General features: G+C 37.2%; 1 protein-coding gene across 1 annotated transcript in view; it reads right to left on the bottom strand.

Annotated features, from left to right (window-relative positions):
* Window positions 1–8139: 8139 nt before the first annotated feature.
* Window positions 8140–22520, bottom strand: part of TSGA10 (testis specific, 10) — a 32009-nt gene continuing 17628 nt past the window's right edge. The window contains 9 exon segments of the mRNA XM_009883130.1: window positions 8140–8278; window positions 12049–12153; window positions 12479–12525; window positions 12527–12682; window positions 14962–15100; window positions 15102–15166; window positions 16842–17027; window positions 18986–19098; window positions 19101–19139. Coding sequence (XP_009881432.1) covers window positions 8140–8278; window positions 12049–12153; window positions 12479–12525; window positions 12527–12682; window positions 14962–15100; window positions 15102–15166; window positions 16842–17027; window positions 18986–19098; window positions 19101–19139 — 989 coding nt within the window.

Here is a 22520-nt window from a genome sequence, read left to right as displayed (position 1 = left end):
AACATTACTTCTAGAGCAGCCGCTGTGGGTCAAAAAAGAAATTCAATTACAGGTTTTATTTTGTTGAGTAGCAATTTTTTTTTTTTTTAAACGTGTATGCTATTCTGGCAACAGCAATTTTATAAAATACTACTGTGTGCAGGAAAGACATCCTGTTGTGTAAAGCAAATCTGAGAAGCACATTGTTCACCTGCTAGGTTGCACTGCAGCTCTGACAACAAAGAAGTTTTCTGCTTTATGTACTCGATATAATTGCTTGGGTGTAGGCTGCATTCAAGATAAAAAATAGTGTTTGTTCTTCTCCCACCTCAGCAAATAAAAGCCCTGAAAATACAATGTAGATGAGAAGCTAGGAAACTTAAAACTAAGCTTGGACTTTTGTATCTGCTGAAACAAATGATTAAACCGCTTCATGGATTTTAATAAAAGTCAAATGTGGGAGAGCCTTGAGAAAAACTGAATTGCAATATATTAGGGAGTCAGGTAAAAAAAAAATCTATGGGATTGAAACATCATCTCAGGCCGTGTCTTTTATGTAACATTTTAATTACAAGAAAACTTTGTTTTTTCAAAGTTAATTAATAAAAATTCTGATTCTTGTCACGAAACAGGGTTGACATAGTCCATCCAAGTCAAGTCACATGAAAATTTTATCCATCTTATCAAACTAGTTTTCTTCTGTGTGGAAAGTGTCCAAAATGTAAAACTAACCGTGAAATATCTTTCCACGTGTTCAGGTAACTGTGTATGTTAATACCACAACAGCAAGTATGATTCATTCATCTTTATTTCACATACTCCCTCTGCTGGAAATTAATATGAAGGTTCAGTGGATCAGAGGGAAGATCATTAAGAGTGCAAGATACGTTAAAAAAACCCTCCTGCTTCTTTCATTAAAAGATCACACTTCTTTACAGACACTCCAGTCTGTACAGTAAAATAACTTGTATTCCTTGTTGCAAGTCTATTCATACTGAAATCACAAAGATGTGGAAAGAGGAGATAATGCAAATTAACTAGTTAAATATCCCATATATACTTACTTTATATGCATTCTATTGTATCATTTAAGATCTGCTAATATTAAGGTCAGATGAAATAAATATACAAAAGCAAACGAGTAACAGAGCTGCTAAAGTTTATCTGATGCTGATAGCCATGTAGCTCTCTAATACTGCACAGCCTATACCGATACCAACAGGATTAGCTGCTCTCAGGAGAATGGAGGATAAAATAAAAAACGCAGCTGTGGTACTACCAAAGAGTACCCCACACCACGAACGTTCTTCCTGGTCAAAGACTAAAGCCACTTGCTTTAACACTGACAGCAGTATCTTAACTCCAATTACATGTTGCTGCAGTTCAAGCTTTATTAGTGACTGAAAGGAAAAAAAAAAACAAACAAACTGGTTTTCTTTGAGTGGAAACAGCAGGATAAATCAGAGATACATGTTTCCAAATGCTGCTGAAAGGTTGTGTAGATTTTACAAAAAGCAGTGAAATACTTCTACCCAGCAATATGAAAGGAATTCTTCCTCCTTGGTGGGACTATATGGGTAATGGAGATACTGTTCAGTATACACAGTAGCTCCTATTTCCTAGATGAAGAAAAAGAGACTAAGGAAGGAGGATACCAAAGGGACTGAATTCTTCTACAAATGCTGTAAACCAGTTATGCTGAAGTAAAAGACCTTCTACTGGTTAATGGTGAAATTTTCCATTGCCGTAAGTAAGCAAAATCAGTTGGAAACAACTCCATAACCAGTGGCTAGACATTAGAAGAATACTGCTGCAGAAGAGCATGAATACCTTTTAAAATGCTATAGGATTTTTTGTTATACAGATGAGATAATTTTAGATCATCACAGAGTAGCTGAGAACAAGTTTAGCATGCTCTTATTTCATATAAAACCAGAAATTGTATTTTCAGGTTTGCCTATGTAAAAATATTGTGGTAAAAGGCAATTAAAAATGTATAAAAAAAAAATCAAGTATAGCATTGTTCACAGTTGCAAATAAGTGTCACAAATGCAAACAACTGATAAATAGATTTTTGGTGTATGTTTCTTTCCAACCAAAATACCCTAATAAAGTAAGAACACGCAAATCACCTTACCACAAGTAACCCACATTATGAGGAAATAGATACTATCACAAAATGTGTAACACATTTCAGTTTGGGCATATACCAGGTACTTCCTGGTTTTTGAAGAAATTAAGGCATGTTACAGATTAGAGAGTTTGCAACCAAAAGTAATGAACTGTAAATACTCTGTTTGAGCTCCTTATCTCTCTTTGCTTGAGGATGAAGCAAAGTTTCCTATTCAGCAATGGTCTGAAGGTTTTTAGACTATTGGAGCAGTACATACAATTCCCAACCTACAAACAGTGTTCAAGTCCTCTAGGGCTGTTACTGCAGACATTGCCAACAAGCAGGTTTTTGTTAAACTGAAAGGTATCATTTGCAAACTTCAGCAAATTCAATTAATTCTTTCATTTTTTCTTTTTTCCAGTTTGTGACTTTGCATTAGGTCAGATGTAGGGGAGTTGCCACTATGCTGATATTGGTCTCTGAATATACTCACTTGAATGATTTCTGGTTTTTTAACCATCAATAATTACATTGCAATTAATTGCTGTCAGAAGTCACTTGAAGTCTGTATCCCATCACCATTGTCAAAAGTTCCTTTGGCCCCATCCATGACGTGATGATCCCTTTGCAATTTGCCTGCAGAAAAACAAGGTTCTCATTTCCGTAATATTTTCTACACAAAGGCTAACCCTAATAATAAAGGAGATTATTTTATCAGAGTACTCTACAAAAAGCAAATTTATTACATCTTCATATTTATAGTCTCATATTCCTTTAATCCTTTCTACTTAAGAGAAGAATTTTAAAGTCCAAATTGCTTAAGAATCTTGCACTTTTACTTTGAAGAGGAGTCCCTCATTACTGACTTCCTTTATGATCTTATATGAAAAAGCTATCATTATTGCAACTAAGGGATTACATCTTAGGACATGGGCCTCTGCACAGTATATCCAGTCCCAAAAAGAATTCAGTTTTATCTACTTTATCTAATCTTGCCTTCTCGTCTTCTAAATGATACAGTATTAGTTTTATAGACTAAGATCACATTTATCAAATTTTTGTGATCATATTCCAAAAAATCAATATGGCAATATGACTGCAAAACAACCTTTCTCACTTTCTCATCTTCTGGGCTGATGAGATGATCATCTTCTCTCATCTGGGAAAATATCTGTACAATATGCCTTTTAATAACTGCATAATGTTCAACTAGTTAATATCATTATGTCTGATCCTACAGTCTTTATTACTTGCAAGTAGTCCCATTAACACTGGTGATTGCTGAAATTAGTTTTGTGGCTGTCCCCCAAACAAAGAATGAAGAATCAGGACCTACAAATTAAAATCAAATCACCTGTGCTGAAAAATACTGTTCCTCTTATGGAAGATAATCCTAGAATTTATGTTCAGGGGTGTGTATACATAGATATATATATATTTACATTATTCATCAAAATACTTTTACAAGCTTTTTAAAGCTACCTGTTCCTAAAAAGCAACATAGAATCATATCTACAGCTCATATCAACAGCTTTTAAAAGGCAGTTAGGAGCATTCATATGGGTTATGCTGTGTTTAATCGTTCCTCAAATATGAATGTTAATGTTTAGTAGTCAGGTTATCACAAATGAAATTCATATGAAGGAACATACGTGCAAGATGTACGTTTAAACCATTACCATGACCAACGTGCCTTTGCTTTCAAAAGAACCCAGAGACCTTCTTTAAAAATCTTTTAAGAAGATAGCAAGAAAGATGAATCTATTTAAAAAAATGGATAATTTAATGAATTACTTCTCTATTTACATTTACAGAAGTACAGATTTCCCAAATTATTTTTAGGAGAGAATTTTACATTTTCTCTTGCATTTAAAGTGTGAGAATATAGACTGTAGACAAATGTTACGGCATAAATGGCAGAAATTCTGAGCAAGTTTATGTACCAATAACTACCACCAAACAGTACTCACTCATATTAAAAAACTCTGAGTAGAAACTTCATGCAGTTTTAATAAAACTCTTAGAAGTTGAACACACCTCCAGTATAAATGGAAACATACAAAAAAATACGGATCTTCATGGATGGATATCAAAACACTAGTATCCGCTGGCATCACTATCTTATTAATAAGTCAGTCAAATTAATGTCAGATTTGAAGGGGAAAAAAACCCCCCAAACTCTTTCTATCTTGAGATAGCACAGCATTCTCTTAAGCATAATACTCACATAGTTCAGCAAGAATACATCCAAATCATAACACCTGAATATAGACACTTTTTCCCCCAATAAAGTTTCATATTGTTCTTTTCTTTCCATTTTTTCCCAGTTATATCAACAACCTTTGAAATTACGCACATTTTTTAAAATAAAAGCACACTGTCGGTTCAGTAGATGGAACTTGCTTTTTTGTTTGTTTGTTTACTGAGATGGGCCATCTCACACAATAATACAAGAGCTGGGAGAGAAAGCCATCTAGACTGATTTCTTCCCACTGAACAACATTAAGAAGGATGAAAAACCTGTGCAAGCATTTCTGAAATAGATTTAATGAAATTTAGCATTCATCAGGGAAAAATCATAAATGAGAGTTAAACTTTAACTCTCCAGATGGTGTGCAGAGTCTTCACAAGCCATTGTAAATATAACAGTATAAGTCCTCAAAACAAGAATTCCTAGAAAGAAAAAGAAAACTGTTTCATGTTCAGTGAATACAGCAATACATTCTGTTGTTTCCATGTGCAAAATTTTAAGGTTTTGATTCTGAACGCACTTTGAACAGGCTTCCCAGTCTCTTCAACAGTCAATCCAGATCATTTGAAGGATTAGATTTTATTGTACAAAAGTGAAAGGCAAGCTTTGGACTCCTATCACTTAAGAAAATCAGACAGAGAATGTTTTTCCTACTAGGTGTGCAAGACAAACTACGAGGCACATCCTTTTCACTTTACTCAAACAAGGAGTCTGGTGCAATAAAGACAGAGAAAAATGGAAGAACAAGAAAAAGTTACTGTCCGATTTACTACTGATATCACATTCTCAATAAAATAAAGAGGTGCCTGACTGCCTCATCTCCCATCACAGTCTGTCTGCAGCTCAGCACCAAAACACTGTAGAGAAGGAAGGGTATTGATGGTGATTCACAGAATCACAGAATGGTTAGGGTTGGAAGGGACCTCTGGAGATCATCTAGTCCAACCCCCCTGCCAGAGCAGGGTCACCTACAGCACGTTACACAGGACAGCGTCCAGGCGGGTTTTGAATGTCTCCAGAGTGGGAGACTCCACCACCTCTCTGGGGAGCCTGTGCCAGTGCTCCACTACCCTCAAAGTAAAGAAGTTCCTTCTCATGTTAAGATGGAACTTCCTATGTTCAAGTTTATGCCCATTACCCCTCGTCCTATCACTGGGCGCCACTGAAAAACGACTGCTCCCATCCCCCTGGCATCCTCCCATTAAGTATTTGTAAGTAATAATAAGATCCCCCCTCAATCTTCTTTTCTCTAGACTAAAGAGACCCAAGTCCCTCAGCCTTTCTCCATAGGAGAGATGTTCCAATCCCCTAATCATCTTCGTTGCCCTTTGCTGGACCCTTTCCAGCAGTTCCTTGTCCTTCTTGAACTGGGGAGCCCAGAACTGGATTCCACAGCACTGCTATCTCATTGTACTTCATGTAGTGCAGAGTCAGACATTAGCTATGGAGAAGAAGCCTCTCTACCAGCAACTATTTGTTTTCAATCCCTGGTAACCTGTCTTCAAGCAGTTAAAAAATGACGTTTCACCTCCTGGAGGACTATTTCTAGTAATATTCGGCTTCAAATCCAACAGGAACTTACACCTAGATCATGTTTCATCAATTCCCCGTATATCTATTTTAAAAGTCTTAATTCTGCAATTCTGCAGATGATTGCACCCAAATAATTTGTATTAATATTCTTGATTTTACTCTCAGGCCATATTTTACATTTTCTTGTTTGTTATGGTCTCAATGATTTTTTCTGAATCTTTCTAGAGGTAGCTGGGAGAGAAATTATTTCACCATTGATAAATATTTCAGACATTTCTACTATTCCATCTTTTTCTTGATAAAAACTGCAAGTTTAACATAAAATTTATCAGGAATTTTAGTGTTCTGGACATTAGAGCACTCACCCAGACATAGGTAAATCAAAAGTAAATCACATACAAAGCAGACAGATCCAGATTCAGATCTCTGCTCTTTCTCAGGAGAGCCTTATCAAACAGGCTGTTTTATTCATCTCTGTATCACTTCACTACACAGACCTGTTGAATTCTTTCCAATTAAGCTTTTAAAACATAGCACAGACTGCCAAAGTTTTAGTTTTTATTGCACACTTTTTTTTAAAATTAAAACAATACCAAAACATTTAGTATAAATAAATAAGTAAGTAGGTCTGGAGCGACCCTAGTTCTTCCCACTTAGCCAAAAATGTGAAACAGAGCTGGATGAGGAAAAAAAGTTACAAATTATGTTAGTATCCTGAACACTCAAAAATGGAAAATAATTAAGCAGAAAAAAAAAAAAAAAGAGTTCATTTGCACTCAAAAGCTACATTGATTTAATTGAGAAAGATTTAGCTTAAGCCAGCTGAAGATTTTAAGCAAACAAAGTATTTATACCTGGCTCACATATTTCATTTTTAGTCCTTAAACTTATTGTTCCCGAGGAATGTGCAAAAGCAGATCATGCCACATAAGGCTAATCAGAAGGGAAAAAAAACACCAAACCAAACAAAAAAACCCCACAAAACCCCAAAAGCAAACAAGAAAGGAGTTGAATTCCTAATCTAGTTTGTAGAAGATTAGTCTTGATTTGGTATTTAGCCAGAAGTTTACTAATTAGAAAGGAATTCTATCACCCTGAAAAGGGAGTGATACAAATAGAAAAAGCACCATAATCATTAGTTATCAGTGTGGTGACTACATGGATCGATTGCTTTTTTTCTTCATACCATATCAAAAATAGGATAAAGTGTTATGGTAATTAAAAGTAAATTAAACTGTTCCAAATGATACAGTTCTTATTTCAACAAATTTAAGAGCTACCCTGTACTCAAGACTAAGGAGTAGACGCGCTTTTATCAGAGGAATGAGGACTCCCTGTACTTCCTATCAAGGACTGGCAATAGCTACAAAATCACTGTCTTGCACAGCTGTCTTTTCCTACTAAGGGCACCAGAACCAGCTCACTGACCCGAGGACACTTGTTTCATATTCTTAGGACCTGTGCACTTAGAGGAGCCTTTGATAACAAAGATTAATCAAACGCCAAAGGTAATAACGTCAGTTAACAAAGTATTAACAAAATTCATCTTGGAAATACATAACCATCTCAAAAGCAGAAATTATTTCCTGCAAGTGATGAGTTGAGACTTTTTACCCCGTAACTGGCAATTATTTTTTTTTAATGCGTGCTGCCATCAAGCTACCCAAAAAGCATGATGCAACAATCATGCAGCTACCAAATATGAAACTCAGCTGAGACTGAAACTGACAGGGGAGTAGCTGCGTATTGTGGAAGCTCCGTTTCACTGAATGTTAAAAGGAAAGCTGGGCTTGCTTCTCCTCGGGGTTACAAGTGTTTGAAGACTTCTAGAATGCATTTATGTTTCTTGTAAAAAATGCACATATACAGAGTAAAAACTATTCTGAAAACTACTAGAAGAAGAAAGGATGGATAGTTAAAAGCTTTTATGTAGGAAAGATGAAAATACTTACATCTACACCTGCACAAAATGGTGGCAAGTCAAGCAGAGATTTTCCATAGCGTTATTCTATTACTGTTTTAAGAATTTATGACTATAGCATCTCGGTGAAAGTAGTTGCTATTAACCATATAGTTTTGATACAGCTCAACAAAACAAAATGAGTATTATCAAAAGACTGTGATCCTGAATCTTTAACTTTTCTTCGAGCAATGTAATTCCATGGAATGCAGTCAATGTTTCAATAAGAAGTATCAGAGTTCATGCTTTTACTCCTCCCCCTCTCAGCCTCCTCAGTATTTGCAACTTAAATGTTGTTATCCCTTATCCTTCCAGGGACCAGTCCAAAAGCCAATCAGGAGATCGATGACGGGAATGTTCAGGTGATGATGTTCTTAACATAGAGCTTAACTGATATGAGATTGTACGACTCTGGCATCGAAGCTCCTGTACAGCACATTCCCTAAATAGACATTATTTCACAATGAGACTAAGCACTTTTCAAAAATCATCAAAATGATCTCATAGTCACTATCATAATTTTCTTTTTAAGATTGTCAGCTTTTTTATTTTATTTTATTTTAAAAGGAGATGTGGTGGTCATCATATACTTCTCTGAAAGACAGATTAGTGACTCTTTCTGTATTACTTCCTTACTCAGATTTAGTTCTACATATCCATTGTCTCTATTTTCCATAAAAGACAGAAGCTAGCCATGGTTGCTGCAGGTTAAACTCTACAAACTGTAAAAATCTCCTAATTTTAAGGTTATTCACAAGTCTGCAACATAAGGACAATCACTAAAAACAGCAATGACATTAATGCAAGAACAGTTTTGCCTCTGGTATTCTTGTGCTGTTTGAGTTGGCAAGGCCAGTGGGATAGAGTCTACCTGAAGTGCCCTGAAACTGATGGGTACTTAAGAGATGCTGGACTCCCCAGTGGGAAAGTTGTAAAATGGTAGTCTAGTCATTTTGACAGCAGGGGGTAGAGCCTGGCTGCTGGATCAATCCGTAGCTCCTGCATCTGGGTGTATGGGGAGGAAGTACGTGGGATCAGATAATATGTTGGAAAATTATGGAGGTACACACTCCTCTGGGATCCTGGTTTCAGGATGCCAGTTGTTTACGTGAGGGGAATCTAGTCTGTGTTGGACTAGGAAACTACTAGGAAGGGTGGCTACAACCACCCCTCGGTTTCAGCATATAACCCCAGTAAAACCTGGACAATGGTTCATTATAAATGAATGGGTGTACTGGGAGGATAGCACTGACCCAGGCTGGAAAAAAAGGACTCCAAGTTGCCCAAAACCTTGCAAATGAAGGTATAACCAGGACTGAAACTGACTCCAGTGTGCCTTAGCCATTACCAGAGACCTACCTATGGAGCAGATCACTGAAGCGGATCACTAAAACCTGCAGCAGAGGGATCAGATCCAGCACCAGCTCACGGATCTGAATCTACAGGCAAGGAAAGGGTTCGCTCTAGCAGCAGCAGCCCAGTGAGACAGTAAGTCGTTCACCTAGCTACCAACATCCCACAACCTTGTGCCTGGGGAGGTGTCATATGCTCTGTAAAGACCACAGAACCAGACATCTACATTGTCTGGTTGATAGTCTTACTAGCATTATTGCTTTTAAGGTCTTCACTATGCACATGCTGTACTGTCTTTAATGGTCAAGATGGTGCTGGCAATGGTGGGAAGTCACAGCGCAGCTGCTTGCAGCTCTCACAGGTAACACTGCTCTGTAGAATACCAAGTTTGGGTATAAAATTAGCAAAACTGTGACCAATTGGGAAAAGTAACCATGGCCAACTTTTTTATTTGGGAGGAGACTGTGGCAGAGAGAGGAAGGTACAAGGGCAGCAAAGAAGGGTCAAGAAACAAAGGGATAAAAAGGTATGTGAGTGGGGTTGTCCAGGGATATCTGACAGTCAGTCCCTGTGCTTGGTCACCACAGCCAGAACAGGAAAATAAATCAAACCTGTTGTCCAAACTGCTTCCGCAGTCAGGAGGATGGGAGAGATGGGGAGGTGCTTTTTCTGAATGGTAAAGAAAAACCCAGACAGATGGATTAAGCCTCCTAGTATCACTGTGTTGGTGCTCATTCAAGGCCTGACAGCACTGGCACTTCCACCTCCTAATTTCAGGCATTACTTCATTCTGTGCCAAGGCAGTAAATCAATATGACTATCTAAGTCAGTGTTAGAACAAGGATATCATCTACCCACTTGTTTAAACTGACAACAACAACAAAAAAAAGTCAGTACTGACATCTGCTGCTTCCATTATATACTATCATGATACCAACTTTAATGATAGTATTTTTCCTCTCTGGCTAATTTTCTGATTTTCACTTGCCACTACCAGAAAAATAGACTGGCCGTAAGAAGCCAGCTGGGAGCTCTAATCCCTTTCCCTGCAAGCAAGAGAGATAGATACCTGCTCTGGTAAAGCATGACTTTCTGAGGAAAAACAGAAAAGAAGTAAAATTCTTGTAACCTTTGCAGGACATTGATGGCTCACGGTTTTGATTTTATGAAAAAAGCTCTAGCCTTTCAAAGACAGCTAAATCTAATGTCAGCCTCAGATTTCTATATGAGAACATTTCAGTCTTTGCTACCTAAGATTTCTGCGTGTTGTTTTTGCAACTGACTTACTAACTGCATAATGGAACCTAGCTTTGTTCTTTCCAAAACAATTCAGATAAATATGTTTGTAATTCTCTTGAAGTAGAAGAGAAATGGTCTTCAAGAATGAGAAATGTTCATCTTTGCTTCAGATAGGCTCACTCTAATATCCATTTTGCTAACCATCTGTAAACTAATGTTGATACTATTGCAGCTATAAACAACCACATGAGTAACAAATTATCCTTAACTAGGAGACGAGATGAAGTATGGAGTCTGATTCAACTCTGCCAATGAGCACTTCAAGAAGAAACATTTGCAGTCCCTACCAGGGAGCACCCACACACCATGAGATGGATGCATTCACACAGGGGGAGTAGAGAAACAACAGTCTGAAGGAGATCAAGTTTCTTTTAAAACAAAGGTACTCCTGTGTTAGCATTCAGCCTGCCTCATTCTATGCAGCTGAAGAAACACAAATGATGCCACCTTTCAAACTGACTTGCACATCTAACTCAAAAGTTTAGCAGTTTTTGCCATGACTTCAGGGTAAAGGAGGATCCAATTTGAAATTGAAACATACACAGAGACATTTAAGAAATCCATCTTTGAAACCCATCAGGTATATTTGCCCTCTCCAAAACCCTCATCCTTACCTATAAGAGAACAGAGTATCAACGAAGCAATTCATTACAATTAAACAAGACACCCGATTCTCAAACCTGTGCTGTAATCACATCACTCTGCTTCTTTTGGTCCTCTCTTTTATATACCCAAAATAATGCCTGACATGGTAATATTTTATCCTCAATACAACCATGAAATAGAAAAGTACTGTTGTTTCACAGATAAAACTATTTAAGACACTGAGACTACATAGATAAACTAACTCATGAGCAGACCAGGGACTGCTCTCTGGTGCTGCGTCCAAATCATATGAAACAGCTTTTACATAGTGTTAGATGCTCTTCCCACAAAAAAAAAAGTAAAAAATTAAAAATTTACTTTGGCCATACTACCATTTGGGAACCATCCCTAGCACCTTCTGTGCCCCAAGCAGTACCTGGGAGAAAGCAGATCTGTATGGGCTAAAATCATTCCAGAGCGTGTACCAACAATTAAACTGTATGGAGAAGTATAGAGTTGCGTGGACCTCTCAAGTCAATGCTCTGACCTGGTTTAGTTCACTAGTACAAGCGTAGCCAAAAGGTAGCCATTCGTATCGCAGAACTAGTAGTCTACAAATTGCTTGTCTAGCCAGCTAGTCACCTAGACTCTCACTATAGATCAAGACAAGCATCACTATAAATGAGTGAAGACAGACGAGCATCTTCAGGAAAGCGATCCATCCCATCCTAAAACGGGGAATTTATCTTCACTGTCTCGTTCCATTGGCTATAAAGGAAATCTAGACAACTAATTTAGACAGCATGTACACAGACTGAATTCAGTGACATGAATAGCCTCCGAACACACAGGAGATGTACATCAGAGCAATACCTCACTTTGCTGTTTATCCTACTGATTAGTCTAAGTCTTAGTACTATATTGCTTTTTACCCCAATTAGATGCAGGAAGCGCAATACAAAAACATATACTTGCCTTTCAAAGCACTCAGTCCCCAGCTGCCTTTGGGTGATATCCAGTTCTGACTCTAGCTGAGCTGCTCTATTTCTGAGCTGAGTAAAATCTTGACTCTGCATAGCACTGTGAAGTCCATACACTTTAATTAGATAGCAACTATAATCCTCCAAGTATGGTACCAAATGCAATTATCCAAAATTAAAAGAGCATCTATACCATGCAATTGAGATTAAGAACATTTTTTGGGGGACTAAAATACAATACTACATAGAAAAGTCTATTAGGGTATAGCTGGGGAATCAGAAGCATGTTTTTGGTATCTTCCACTGTTACAGTAACTAAGGTACATTGACCATTTGAAAATGCATCTAGATATAAAACCATCTGTGTGTATATTCACTTGGGAAGAATGAAAAAACCTGCAATATTCTCCTGGTCATTTACTCACAGTTTATTTTCTGCTAAAGAAAGCTGTTTCTTGAGAAACTGAATTTCAAGAGTCTTTTTCTTGCTTTGCTGTCTGTGACTGAAATTCTTTCTCATGACTGGACACAAGCAAAAATTCCATGTTTTTCATAGACGATCTTTCATTTCCCAGTTGTTTTCTCAGCAGCTCTATTTCAGAATTGGATGACTCACACTTGCTCTGCAGCTAAACAAAGATTTTAAAGTTTTATCTATCTATTACACTAATCTTTTTTTTTTTTTTTTTAAATACAGAGAGACAGAAAAAGAAAAAAGGAAGTCTGGGATGTATGACCAAAATTCGCTCTCACTCCAAGATGGATGATTTGTGTTGTATTTGCCCTCAGTCAAAATCCTGTGTCAGACTTATAAATTCATCCAATGTATATATCAGAATATAAATGTACTTGATAGAAATGACAAAATACTATGAAATATATGGATCAATGGATACAGACTATAGACCGAATCATTAAAAAGAGAAGTTCTACATTTTGCTGAGGCACGAAAATACTGATTAACCATTTGCATGCAGGAAATGACACCTGGTATAACAAACCAATATCTGGATCTCCAGCACTTATATTACTTAAAGGAGCATAAATTTGAAGGGAAAGATTTTGAGAAAATGAATAAAATCCAAACTGAGATGAGATTAAGCATCTGTGTATCTTGGGGGTACATAAAAAAGAATAATATCCATAAAACCTAGAATGTTCCACTGAAAAGGGAACAATGGATGTACCTGAGACCTAACTACACAAAAAGATTTAAAAAAAATCCCAACAAAACCCAAACAAATAAACAAAAAACCAAAGCCAGAGACAGCGAGTCAGGAAACTCTGTATTGAGTCAGCTACAGAGACACAGAAAACTGCCTGTTTTAATCTTAGTGTTAGCAAGCCAGATGCTATTTTTCCTTCATCTTTTCATGTATGCATTTTAGTATGTCTAACCGAGTCCGTTTGGGGTACTGCAAACACTTTTATCTGTATTTTACTCAAATCTAGTTTACATTAAGCACAATAATGCTCACCCAAAGGTCATAGTAAATCTATGAACCAAGATGTCTTAACAGACACCGCACCTCTCCAGCACATTCTTCAGAATTTTCAGAGGATAACCATTTATGTATTCAAACCAGATAGTGAGAGAACTAAGGCCATAGGCCAACAGGGAAAAAAGAGAGGGGAAAAAAAAAGGAAAACACACACAGAAAAAAGAAAAAAGTTTTTTTCAATTTCCAAAGCAAAACTCAGATGATTTGGTTTTACCCAACTAAACTAAAGAATACTGAACACTGTAGACAGCATAAGTTATAGGAAATTAAACAGTATTAGAAACACTGAAAGAAAAGTATTATTCAGCATCAGGTTTAATTTCCACTTCTGAATACATATATGCTGCAATCTAGTAATGCAGATTTCTGCATTGGAATACTATGTAAAATAAGAGCCCTGTCTGACGGTTATACATGGCTGATGAAAGATTACTCGTTGAAAGGTATGAAAAAAAATAGCGAAAATTTCCCAACCTCAGACTTTTCTCCAACTTGCCAACTGAATTTCTGCATTTTTCTCTCCTGAAACTGTTGCTGCTCTCCACAGTCCCAGCAAACCCTTTCAATGACAATCTCACAGAAGGATCCAGGAAGGCTTAATCATATTAGATCTCACAAAAGCTTCAGACAAACGTCTTATGCCGGAAATCTTCCCTATCGAAAGCATCCTAGAGGATTCCACAAGCATACCAAAGACATCACACACATTTGGCTGGAACAAATACCCAACAGTCAAACAGCAGCTTTACCCATGGCATATGGAAAAGGCATAAAGGTCAAAAGAGAACGATGGAAGCCTGTAAGAAAACAAGAAATCATCTCCGCTGGAGCAGAGAATGGACAGGACAGTGATAGAATCATACTGAAAATATCTGAATAATCTGAGTATGTATGAACAATTTTTCAGTTTATCCAAGCTGAGGTTTTAAAGATTTGCCTATCAACCATGAATTTTGTAGGTTTTGCAAAAATCAAGGTCAACAGAAATTTATTGTCAAGGGAAATTAGGGAGAGACTATTAAAGAGATACTGATACTTCCTGAAGTAGTCAAGCAAAAGTCAAAGTCTGTGTCAAGTTTCTTTACTAATAAACTGCTCCAGCTACTCTGCTTACTTAGTCACTAGATGTGAAATCCAAGACATTTTTCAAGAAAGCAACCAGTAATTTTAAGTCTTGACTTTTGATTATTCATAAAAACCCTTGCAAAGCAGTGAGCTTTTCAAATAGTATACAGCATCCACCCTCTGAGAAGTAAGTCCCTAAGGAATGCCAAATTAAACACTTAAAAAATTGAATTGCTAATCATCAACAGGGATTTCTTTGATCATTCTAGATCCCAAAGTAGATTTAGATCCCTTAAGTATAATGTTAACACAAACTTATTTTTCTAATATATTTCACATACCCTTTTTACCTTCTCTGCTGTGTAAATTAACTGCTGATTTATTTAATCCTTCTTTGCATCTAGTTTAATGCAAAGTTATTGTGTAGATGTGAGATTTGCAATTATAGAAACTCTCTCACGATGTATTTTTGAAGCTCTACATTTTCACAAGAGACTTGCTTAAGGCAGAAATCTGAGACTTGTTTGCGGCGTCTGTTGTTAAATGCTACAGTAAAGGAATATCAGATAATCAAAACTCTACTGCAAAGAAAATTTAAACTGCTTCCAAAAACCATACAAAAGTATCTCTATGTAATTGCAGTGAATTTTAAGAGGCAGCACTATTTTTTTCTGGAATAAACTTTAAAGTTATTTCTTTAAATAACTTACATATATAAAAACTGGAAGAGAAAAGTTCTTGCTTCTTACAGCAAAATCAGCTACTGACATTTTCAACTCTATTCCTAGAATTCTACTCCTCCTACAGAGCTAATAAGGTTCAAAATTCTGCCATGGGCCCCACTCCATTTTCAGATTAGACCCTCTTATTTTAGCAAAAAAATGTAATCTTGCATTTAGATGATCAGTGAATGCTGGATACTGTCAGTTATATTTATACTGCTGTCACCCCTAAACTCAGGCATGACTACGCAGTCAGTAACAGAAGTGACACTAAAAAGTCCACAAGCCAGCAGCAGCAATTCTGACTACAGGCATTCATAATTTTGTATGTTTTAAATTAACATAGCCTAGGTTTTTCCCTTTTGAAAAATGCCTGTACTTTGCCCTGTGACACCTGACTTGTATTTCTGATCACTTTTAACTGCTTAATTTTCAGTAGGTGGCAGAATGAGTCTGGGAGGTTGTTGACAAAAGCAACGGAAGAGACAAAGCACTGTGGCTTCCTTGAAGGATTTCTTAGGAATGAGACCAAAAGAGATGGTTGCAGGGGGAATACGTCACATTAATTCTCGCTCTGTCTTGCCTAAAAAAAGCACAAGGATTTATGTGTTAAGATTTTTTAATAAAAACTTTTGTGTTTTAGATATGTGCTTTACATGTAACTGCTATGAAGCTGAACATGATACCAAATTTGTTGATGCAGTTTTCATGAAGAGGCCTCTTTATTATCACACTTAATAGCAGGCATGTGGGAAGGAATTAGAAGGATGAAATCTCTACCCGTATGAGGCTGGCTGGACAAACTAGGACCATGTACCAGTTTTATTATATTAAAAAAGTGTCAAAAACTGCCAAACAATCTTTCTGTGCTGTTTTGCTACTGTTATGTTCTCATCTATTTCCTGAACAGCTGCAGCTCAGTTCCTCCTGAGCATCGTACGTGCAGAGGTAGTCCTCGGTAGCCTATGTGATATTCAGGAAGAAGAGATTATCTGCAACAAAAATGGTAACAACCCAAAACCAGAAGATAGTTTATATGTTCGTAACTCATTTTCAAAGCCATGCTGTGCACATCCCTTTAAGTTCTTCAGATTTTCAAGGGGGAAGAGGATGTGTGGGACACCTAAAGCTGTGGAAAGGAGGTTGAAAAGCTGGAAGCAAGAAAAGCAGGAACAGGAACGTAACAGGTGACAAAGCACTAGGTATGTTTCAGGTATGCTGTGGAGTTGTGTGTGACATTATGCCTTCAGTCATTGCAGACATGACAGCATTTTATAGCTTTTTTTACCTTGAAATATTTTTTAAGATTTTTTTTCCCAAGTGTGACTAATGGAATTCTAGTGATGTTATTAAATAAACTCAAACTCCATACAGTTCATCGTAGCAAATACCTCTAAAATATGAGAAGTGTCACTAAGCATATTTTTAAACAGCTGCAAGCTTAAAATACTACCAGACCATTTCAAGGGTGAGCTATGGAAAGACCGATTCCAACTTACTTGCTCTATCTCTGTTCCAAGGGACTCCATTTTCCCTTTCAATCTGCAGTTCTCAGACTCCGCACTGATCAGTGCCTCTCTAACAGAGCTACAGTCTTCTTCTGCTTGATGGCATTTTGCTTCCCAAGTTTCTCCTTGTTCACGTGCTCTGTGGTAAGTCTCCAAAAGTTCGCAGTTCTCCCTCTCCTAATACATAAAGCTTGTTTAATAATTTACAGCAAGCTTCACAAAATAGGGATATCTGTAGATCTACAGGTATGACATGGTCTTGGATGTTGTCTTTCCACTGAAAACTTTGCCATTTAGCCAAAACATTGAGAGAATTCTCAAGAACTAGTGTTTCGTTCAAGATGGCTGTATTTTAGCAAGTCAAATTCATGAGCTTTTAAGGGCTCTGGGCCAGTCACAGCACAGGATAAGAAATAACTCACTGGCTCCGTTATAATACTTTTCCATATAAGCAGTAGCTATAACTGCCACAGTGTTTTTACATAAAGATCAGAGAAAAACATTAATTAGCTGTTCCTCAAGATAAACATCCAAGCCACTACATAAGACTAGCCACTACATAAGAATGGTGATATCTTTCTCACAGATAGAGTGCTTCAGAAGATTTTCTATGCAGCAAATAAAAAATACTTCAGGTGTGACAATACTGCCCAATGTAATAGAAACGATAGCTTTTCCAGTGGTTAAGTTTGCAAGTCATAAAACAAAGCTGTTTTAATACTTAATCGAGTAAAAAAATATTTATACATTAGCACATCCTATGATTCATTTTTTTAAATTAATGATATAAATTAATCAAAATTTAATAATAATCTTGACAATTGACCCTTACTTTGTGGAACAGTCCACCTCAGAAATCAGGATCTTGAAATCTGAAATGACTTTCTCCTTCAAAAGAAATACAAAATTAAAATAAACCTCTCACCACTCCTCAGTATAAATGGAAAAATAAAGTTAAATAAGATTATCTGCATTTTCCTTTCATTCAGCTAGCTGATTAATTGAACTATTTAATGCAAAATGGATTGTGGTTTTCCAAGTTTCATCCTGTACTGTTTAGAGCTGAAAATTCTGATAATCTAATTTGGCACATAAAGGAACAAATATAAAAATTTAATTAAAATTTTTAATCCTTTGTGGTTCTAAAGGTAGCCTTTGGCTCAAATTCCCCAAACTAAATGATGTCTTCTGTCTATTAAGTGAGTTATCACAGCTTTTTTACAATGAGTAAACTACCAGAGTTGGGTAGTTTGTAATTGATAAAACAAGAATTCTGTCACTGTATTTCCATAAAGAAGGTAGCACAAAGTGTATCACTTTACTCCTTTGTCTTTGGATACAGATATTAAAAGAAGTATAGCTAGCCTATGGAAATGTCTTAGAGACAGCCATCTCTTCTCTAAAATGGACATCATTTTACAATTTACAGTTTTTAAAATGCAAAGTCAATGCTTTGATGGTGATCATGGCAAGATGATTATAGCCCGTCCTGCAATTTATTTTCCTCAAGATTTTGTTAAAAGTCAGTGCAAATTCTTGAGTTAAGAATCACAACAGATAAAAAGTACCTCCTTTAGTTTATCCTAAATAAATATCCAGATGACTTAAGCTGAAGTGAAAAACCAAGTTTCAGAACTAAGGACTAAGCAGCTTCGTTATATAGTTTGAAATCACACTGGGCAATAAACTGATGCAATTTCCTTAGGTAAACTAGTACCTTAAGGTGAAAAGAGTATAATTCAGATGCTCCTTCAATGACAACAAAGGCAATATTATTTGGCACCCTGCATCTCTAACATCAGTGGACCCCACGGTAGAATTGAGGCTAAATTTTATGATAAACAAAAGATTTTCTTGGCTAATTTACTCTTCTCCACTTCAGGAAAAGTACTTAAAGTCTCCTCTCTTGATAAATAAAAACCATACAACACACCAAACATGAGATGCTCAACGCTGCTCAAACCTACTGCTTTTGAAGTCAACATGAGTTTTATTGTTGCCTTGAAACTAGAGCAGAATTAGGTCAGCACTGAGCACTGTTGTGGATACCAATATTAAGCAGGTGTGATGACCCAATGGATCCTTTCACTATTTATCTTTCCTGATTATGTGACTATTTGCATGTTAAAACATACTTTAATTGCCAGGCTTTCCTCAAAAGTAGCAATCTTCTCTCTTCCTTCTTCCACACAGTCTTGCAAAGTTGCTTTCTCTTTATCAAGTTGTGCAAGTGTTTCTTTCAAAGCACAAGCTCCTCTTGTTGTACATGACTTTGTCTTGAAAAGTTATCTGGACACAATCAGGTCTCATTTTTATTAATTCAACCCATTTGAAATAAAAATTATTTTGATACACTTCTAAAGCATAAAATAACATGGCGAAAACATGAAAGAAAACACTGAAACATGTACCTTTTTGAAAAATAAATAATCCAACTAATACTTATAGCACTGCATTCTTCCTTAGATTGAGGCCTCAAATGACTTGGCTTAAAGCAAATCTATCTTTAAACTGCAAAAATTTAGATCATTAAAAATAACTTTCTTGGGTATTGTAACAATAAAGGCTTAAACACTATTACAACAGATAGAAGCAATATGTAGACTATAGCGTGCAATGACTGATGAAATAAGAGATCGATATCCTGATATTAGCCAGTTTTTCTGAAATAAATTTTTAATTAAAGTGAACTTCATGTAAAAATAATACATTTATAAAATTCAACACCACTTAAAAATTGCCAAGATAATAATGAAAAAAGCAATCCACTCACTACAAAATCAAGTTCTAAAAGATGTCTCTCCCTATCTGCATTCAGCTAATAAGGTGTTACACACTACATTTACCTTTAAATGGTCAGAGAATCAATCCTTATATGATCTACACACATTGCATTTGCAGAGGAGAAACACAGAAACCCTTCTCACAGTGAACCTTACATCTCATAAAAACCATGCAGGCTGCAGAGTACTCTTTAAATATCAGTGTAATGGTACTTATTTGAATTATACTTATTAACCACTTCAAGGAGACAAAACATCCAAAGTAAAATGACCTGTAGCTCAGTCTTTCAGGGACATGATAGCATATATTCACATTCTATTTTTTCCGCAGAAACTCCCTATTTCAAAATGCAAGATGAAAGGCACTCAAATTTCCACCCCATATTTTTGAATGCATGGCTCTGGAAGTGTTCAAACCCAGCTCTAAAGAAAATTCTGATGGAACAACTAATCCTGGAAACCATTTCCAGATACTTTAAGGACAAGAAAGTCATCAGTAGTAGTCAGTGCAGCTTCACCCAGGGGAAGTCATGCTTGACCAACTTCAGAAACTTCTATGATGAAATAACTGGCCTGGTAGATGAGTAGATGAGGGGAGAGCAGTGGATGTTGTCTGCCTTGAGTTCAATAAGGCCTTGACACTCCTATAAGATACTCATAGATGAGCTGTTGACATAAGGGCTGCATGAGCAGACAGTGAGGTGGATTGAAAACAGCCTGAACAGCCCAGCACAGAGAATCGTTATCAGTGGCACAAAGCCTAGTTGGAGGCCAGCAACTAGTGGTGTTAATACTGTGTCCAGTCCTGTTTTACATCTTCATTGATGATCTGGATGATGGGGCAGAGCGTACCTTCAGGAATTTTGCTGATGACACAAAACTGGGAGGAGTGGCTGATACACCAGAGGGTTGTGCTGCCATCCAGAAGAACCTTGACAGGCTGGAGAAAGGGGCAGACAGAAACCTCATGAAGTTCAACAAAGGCAAGTGCAAAGTCTTGCATCTGAGGATAAGCAGTCCCAGGCACCAGTACACACTGAGGGCCACCCAGCTGGAAAGGAGCTTGGCAGGAAAGCTGGGGGTCCTGGTGGACACCAAATTGAACCTGAGCCACCAATGTACCCTTGCTGCAAAGAAGGTTAACAGCATCCTGGGCTGCATTAGGGCAAGTATTGCCAGCTAATCAAGGGAGGTGATCTTTCCCCTCTACTCAGCTCTGATGAGACACATCTGGAGTGCTGGGTCCAGTTCTGGTCTCCCCAGTACAAGAGAGATATGGACATACTGGAGAGAGTCCAACAAAGGGCCGTGAAGATAACTGAGGGACTGGAGCATCTCTCCTATGAGAAAAAGCTGAGAGCTGGGACTGTTTAGCCTGGAGAAGAGAAGGCTTGGGAGGGATCTTATAAATGTATATAAATACCTGAAGGAAGAGGACAGAGCTAGTTTTTTTTCAGTGGTTCCCAGTGACAGGGCCAGAGGCAATGGGCATAACCTGTAACACATGAGGTTCCCTCTGTATATCAGGAAACACTTTTTTTTTTACTGTGAGGGTGACCGAGCACCAGGTTGCCTAGGGAGGTTACAGTGTCTCCTGCCTTGGAGATATTCAAAAGCCATCTAGACATGGTCCAGGGCAACTGGCTGTAGGTGTCCAAGCTTGAGAAGAGAGGTTGGACAAGATGACCCTCAGAAGTACCTTCCAACCTCAACCATTCTGTGATTTTAAGCAAGGGTGTGTTATCACCATTTTAAAGAGGACGAATGGACACACAAAGATCAATTGAAAATGCTATCTGATTATTTTGGATGCCTAAACTGTGACCTAAATTTTCAGGATAGAAAGTATTACATGTTCAGAAAAACCAACCATGGATTGCTGCCACAGCTGTGAGTGCTCAATATTTCTGATAATTAGTAACCAAAGTCTCAAATCAGGCACTCTGAAAATGGGTCATATGTATACTTAATGAGCAATTCTGAAAAGTTTAGCTGTGCATCACCCCAAAACTCTAATGTACATACAGCAATAGTATAAAATACTGCATAACAATATTTAACAATTTAAATAGTGCGTGTTTTCTCTTTCTGCAATTACCTACTTTATTCACTGCATTTTCAGCTAAGGAGAAGATCTGACAGACAAGCTTGGTTCATTAGACAACACTGATTTACTCCCTACAAAACTGCAAAAGTTGGAGCAAAGGCTCCTACAGAAAAATACCATGATAGTCTAATTAAAAACAATACCATAAGTTAATAAATAAACCCCAGGTTGTTGTGGTTTGGTTTTTTTTAAACCTTAAGACTGGCATTCCCAACTTCTTGGTGTTTGTCTCCAAAATAAGTTACTTAACGTGTGTGAAAAACAAAAAGTACAACTTGGATTCCCATCATGTGGTATCATAGAAGACAAACCACTGGGGGACTATACCGCTGTTCTCTCTGCAGACAAGCACTGGAAAGAGACACTTGGCCAAGTTTACATTATTTTGCTGACAAGAGAAGGTAACACAAAACTTGGAAATCCCGAGTTCCATTCCAGACTCCAAAAGGGAAAAAGTTCTCTAGTGGGCACACACACTTTCTTTCCATCTTCTCCAATTCTACCTCTCCAAGAAGATACCATTAGCTAGACTTCTTCCCTATCAATCCTAAATCCACATTTTCCATCTCAATCTTCTTTTACTTCCAATCTTTCTCCTGTTTTCAGCTTTATTGTCCAAGTCCTAAATATTCTGTGTGTATAGCTGCTTACAGTTTCTAGTCATGGTGCATGTCCAAGAGCTCCATGTCCTACCAACAATCTCTGAAGTAGTCATCCAATTTTAAGGATCTTTCCAGTGTCTTTAACCACTTCATACTAGCTCTCCTCACTGGATACCTC

The sequence above is a fragment of the Charadrius vociferus genome, unplaced genomic scaffold (genome assembly GCF_000708025.1).
Source record: "Charadrius vociferus isolate BGI_N301 unplaced genomic scaffold, ASM70802v2 scaffold92, whole genome shotgun sequence".
Taxonomy (NCBI): domain Eukaryota; kingdom Metazoa; phylum Chordata; class Aves; order Charadriiformes; family Charadriidae; genus Charadrius; species Charadrius vociferus.
The sequence above is the reverse complement of the archived record's forward strand: the minus strand, read 5'-3'. Positions and strand labels throughout refer to the sequence as shown.